The following is a 5,051-nucleotide window of genomic DNA, read 5'->3' on the forward strand; positions in this document are numbered from 1 at the left end:
ATCAACCAAAACGTCAATAATTTTATTAACCGAACTAAAAATGGTGAAGGTATGCACCACAGGATAGGAACTAAGGTACTAGGTTTTCAAATCGAAGAGTGCATATTTTTGACAGCAGCGTGATAATCTGACAAATGTCATTGGCTTTAATAGAACACTGTGCAACATTTTTAAGGTAACCTTGTGCAAACAATTCGAACTGAGGATTTTTTGAAAGTACAGACCCAAACTACAAAAAACCCTAGTTGGGTTTTGTTGTGTCAGATCCAGCTCGAATTTTTTGGCTCCATCAAAGCATGGTTAAATATTGAATTTTTAAAGAAATTCCGGGCTATATCTATGAAACCAATACAAATCTTCTTCTGACCTCTGAAACCTCGTGACCAAGATTGCTGCTGACGATTTTAAGCCGGAGATGGAAAAGGCAAAAGTAGTTTGCGAATATAACCCAACTAGAAGAATGAGTGGACATTATAAATAAGAATTTGAATCATCTGCAAAAGTTCGTGACCAAGATTGGTGCTGAAGATTTTAAGCCGAAGGTAAATAAAGCAAAATAAATTTGCGATTGCAAAAAAAGATTGAAGGCATCATAGTGCGGCTTTAAAAATAGTCTCCATGAGATGGAGTAAAAAAAACAATCCTGGCGATTCACTCGAAAAGTCCATGAGAGAATCGCAGCATGTAATTAATTATGTGAAAGAGTATTCTTTCGAAAGATGACTCAACTTGAGAATTGGTTGAACATAATAAAGGAGAATTTGGATCATTTACAACAAGAAATCCCTGACCAAGATTGGTGCTAAAGATTTTAAAACGAATATGGAAAAGGCAAAAGAAGTTTGTGATCCACTAATAAAAAAGATTGATGGCATTATAGTGGGTTCTTCCAACCCTAATTTCCCTATTTCGACAAGGATTCTAAAAACTTGGATATATCTTGAACCTGTGGAAGAAAAGAAAATACCTTTCTGAGGAAGATTTTCCGTGAAGCTGACAATTTAATAAACGAGTATGCAACTGTGTCAAATAAATTGCGGAGCATGGCAACATACACAAAGGACGTACAAAGTTATATCAGCCCACACACAGAGGTTACTCATCAGGGGTCTTCTCATTACTTTTTATATATCCTCTCAACTTATACGTTGTATTTTCACAATATTTTGAAAAATAGTGGTATTTCGAAACGAAGTGTCATGTAGCCCACAGCTTATGCACATATTTCTTAGCATATTGTTCATCAAGTTCCCCAGGGACAAGTTAACCGGAATTCGTTTCAGAAAGTCGACAAAAACTTAAAATTTTCATAAGACTTCCGAATATGGTGCGAATTTTTATCGAACGGTAGGTATCGGGTGTTTTTTTAGTGGTATAGAACTTCGAATTGAAATAAAACACAAGAAAATCGTCTTAATGTCCATCATTTTGGCTTTATTGGAAGGATAATTTTATGCCATTAATGTTTAAATATGATTTCTGGCATGTGGCAGCCGCGGCTGGCTCCAATATAGCCAATTCTAGAGGTCCAATTTTCAACCACTTTTTCGAGCATATGGGGCCGTATGTCGGCAATAACGCCACGAATGTTGGCTTCCAATTCCCCTAACGTTTTTGGTTTGTTGGCGTAGACGAGCGACTTCACATATCGCCAAAGAAAATAATCCAATGGTGTCAAATCACACGATCTTGGTGGCCAATTGACAGGTCCATTCCGCGAAATTATGAGCTCATCGAATGTTTCCTTCAATAAATCGATTGTGACGTGCGCTGTGTGGCATGTAGCGCCGTCTTGTTGGAACCACAACTCATCCACATTCATGCCATCCAATTCGGGAATAAAATAGTCGGTTACCATGGCTCTATAACGGTCTCCATTAACGGTAACTGCCTCTCCAACATTATTTCGGAAGAAGTATGGCCCAATGACTCCACCAGCCCATAGAGCACACCAAACAGTCAGTTTTTGTGGATGTAATGGTGTCTCAAGGGTCTTATGTGGATTCTCTTCACTCCAAATGCGGCAATTTTGCTTGTTGACGTAGCCATTCAACCAAAAATGAGCCTCACTACTGAACAAAATTTTGCGATGAAAATCAGCATCGAGATCAATCTAATTTTCGGCCCATACACCAAAATCACGACGCATTGCATGGTCTCGCGGCTTTAATTCTTGCACAAGCTGGATCTTGTAAGGTCGCAAGCCAAGATCTTTGCGCAAAATCTTCCATAAAGTTGATGGACAAAGCTCCAATTGCTGTGCACGGTGGCGAATCGATTCATTCGGCGGGTCCTCTTCAACACTTTGCTCTACAGCGGCAATTGTTTCTTCGGTGCGCACTGTTCGCGTATTATAAAATAGAGTAAACGTAGTGCGAAAACGATCCATGGTTAACCGAATTAATTGCTCCGATGGACGATTATGTCGACCATAAAATGGCCGGAGCTTGCGGTAAACTTCGCGTACTGAACCATTATTTTCGAAATAAATTTGCACGATTTGCAAGCGTTGTTCTTTTGTCAACCTGTTCATGATGAAATGGCAAACCAAACTGAACATAAATGACATTAGAGTTGCCAGATTTGACCACAAAATGCCAGTTTTATCTCTGTTCGAAAAACAAACCTGTAAAAAAAAAACACCCGTTAGAATGAAGATCGGATTTTTTGCCGGCTTCTCGCATAGAATTTTTTTTTGTTTACCGAATTAGGTTCGAACAATGATGACTATATGGTTTGAGGGGTGTGTCATTTTCATCAGAATGCTTAGAGTTTCTTCGATTGTTTCCATTTTTTTATCCATGTGGATATTAAATTAATATTTCCCGGTATTACCCTAACCTTTAGAGCGTCTTCGAGGGGTCACGAGAGACATCCATCCATCTTTCTTATTCATAAGTGCACCCCAATTCAAGTTTGCTCAATGATATGAGGACCAACTTTTTTAGGAGATTTCGAACTCTCGGAACCAAATATTTCTACATAATTCTTGGTAACCCTAAACAACCTAGAAGTACACGAATTCTAGGTTGTTGTTCTTTCTCCCTTACCGCACATCATTCTCTTCGTTTGAGGTAGATGAAGCAATTGTTTTTGCATTATTGCTGTTATTTCGCTTGTTTTATTCTCCTCTCATGGCATTTGTTTTTGCTTGTATGAAATTCGAGGGAGTAAAAATTTATAATTTCGCTCTCCCCCACTCTATGGATCAGGGATGGAAAAATGAAAATTTCAAAAAGTACTAAAATGGTACTTTTTTCAATGAAAAGGTACTTTTTATTATTTTTTAAGGAAAAAAATAAAAAAAAAAATTATTCAGTAAAAAACAACAACAAAAGCTTAAATCTATGAAATCTGAAGAATGTTCCAAAATGGTATATTTTTTATACCATACTGGAGGGTATAATTAACTTTGTCATTCTGTCATTCTATAAAGTATATAACCAGGTCCATCCGTCTGTTGAATTTTATATACAGTTCTCAATATTTAATATGGAGCTTTTTTATTTGGTACAGAAGCTTTAATTTCTCCTAGAAGTTTGGTATTGCAAATGGGCTCTATCGGTTCACGTTTTGATATAGCTCCCATACAACGGCACCTCCCGATTTTCGGTATTTTGAAGGTTTGAGCCACATTATCATACCAAAATTTTTAAAAATTTGTATTTAGTCTTCGTTGGGGCCACAAAACTCTTCCCCAGAAATTTGTCAGTGCGGGTAAAGGTTCTGATATAGCCCTAATAGACGAAATGACTATAATTAGATACTTTAGCTCTGTTCCAGAACTAAAAAATTTTTACAATTTTTACCACTTTTACACATTTTGCGTTCCAGTACACAAAATTTATATGAAAATCGTGTACGACTTTTACAACTTTTACCACTTTATAAAGTACGGGAACAGGCCATTTGTTTTCGTTTTAAATAGCCTGGAGCTGGCAAACTATCGATAGTCCGACTATCGTTTTGATCGCTGTCGTAAAGCCTTATTTATATTGAATTCTGAACAAATGATTTTCTTTTTAAATAATTCGTGACAGATAGTCCAAAAAAATGTTTTGGTGGCCAATGTAAACTTTGTTTTTCGTCAGTAATCAAAACCATAGTTAGACTGTCGATAGTTTTGCAGCACTAATATACTTCGATACCGCTCGATGTGAATCTTTTAAATGATAGTGACTGTAACTTTCGGATTTCGGATTCTCAAAGGGTGGAAGAGCTCCACGAAGAAAATGATCAACATAGGTTCATATTTTGGTATATTCCCATATATCCAGATTTATAAAATGTCTAGTAATTTTAATCTTTAATTTTGCATTTTTAGTTCCAAATAAAATTTTTCTAGACTAGAGTATGGAAATGGTACTGAATTGGCCGCGGGGGTACTTCGGTACCTTTTATAGTGAAATGGTACTGAAAAAAGTACTATTGTACTGAATTTTCCATCCCTGCTATGGATACATATGTTTTGCTTCTTTTGCTCACTATTTTTTTGCATGGATGGGGGAGGAGGTGGTGATGGAGGTTGGCCATTTCAATGTTAATTTCATTTCGTTGGGGATATGTTTTGTCGCTCTCTACATCATTTTGTTTTTGCTGTGTTTTTTTGCTTTTTAGTTTGGCCCCCTCTTTGTTTTTTGATTGTTTTTGTCTCATTTGCTTTTTTTTCGTAAGCGGTTCGTGTATTTTCTTTCACAAAAATATTCAGTTTTATTAATTGTGAACGACGGGCACATAAAAGTATCGCGCCTAAAGAAAAAACAAACGATTTTTTCCACGTACCGACGTTTTTTTTTCTTTTCGATTTTTTGCAACTCAAGTGAAACGCGCAAAGAAAGCTAGAAGCAAGCAAGCAAATAATTTACCACAAGCTGGTTCATTACATGAAAGAAGAAAATAAATAATTAAACTACATCAAATTTCTATAAGATTTTGAAGAAGTCGAGAGAAAAAAAAAGAAGTGGAATAAAGAAGTGGTGTTTCGTTGCCTCTGGCGGTGTTGAGTGAATGCTTCGCGGCCATAACCGGCCAGCCGTGTCGTAATCTACGCA

General features: G+C 36.7%; 1 protein-coding gene across 1 annotated transcript; it reads right to left on the reverse strand.

Annotated features, from left to right (window-relative positions):
* Positions 1 to 1,459: 1,459 nt before the first annotated feature.
* Positions 1,460 to 2,389, reverse strand: LOC141398152 (uncharacterized). The gene is made up of 2 exons (XM_073975384.1): positions 2,166 to 2,389; positions 1,460 to 2,072 (listed from the first exon to the last, which is right to left on the reverse strand). The coding sequence occupies exons 1-2, from the start codon at positions 2,387 to 2,389 to the stop codon at positions 1,460 to 1,462; spliced, it is 837 nt and encodes a 278-aa protein (XP_073831485.1).
* Between the last annotated feature and the right edge of the window lie 2,662 nt (positions 2,390 to 5,051).

Source organism: Musca autumnalis, unplaced genomic scaffold, assembly GCF_047663935.1.
Source record: "Musca autumnalis isolate F117 unplaced genomic scaffold, ASM4766393v1 scaffold_3, whole genome shotgun sequence".
NCBI lineage: Eukaryota > Metazoa > Arthropoda > Insecta > Diptera > Muscidae > Musca > Musca autumnalis.

Excerpts from the sequence above, each read along its gene's own strand:
- LOC141398152 (XM_073975384.1), bottom strand. The coding sequence starts at position 2,389 with ATGGATCGTTTTCGCACTACGTTTACTCTATTTTATAATACGCGAACA. Across the intron at positions 2,073-2,165 it reads CAGCTTGTGCAAGAATTAAA|TAGTGAGGCTCATTTTTGGT; the intron begins GCCGCGAGACCA and ends AATTTTGTTCAG.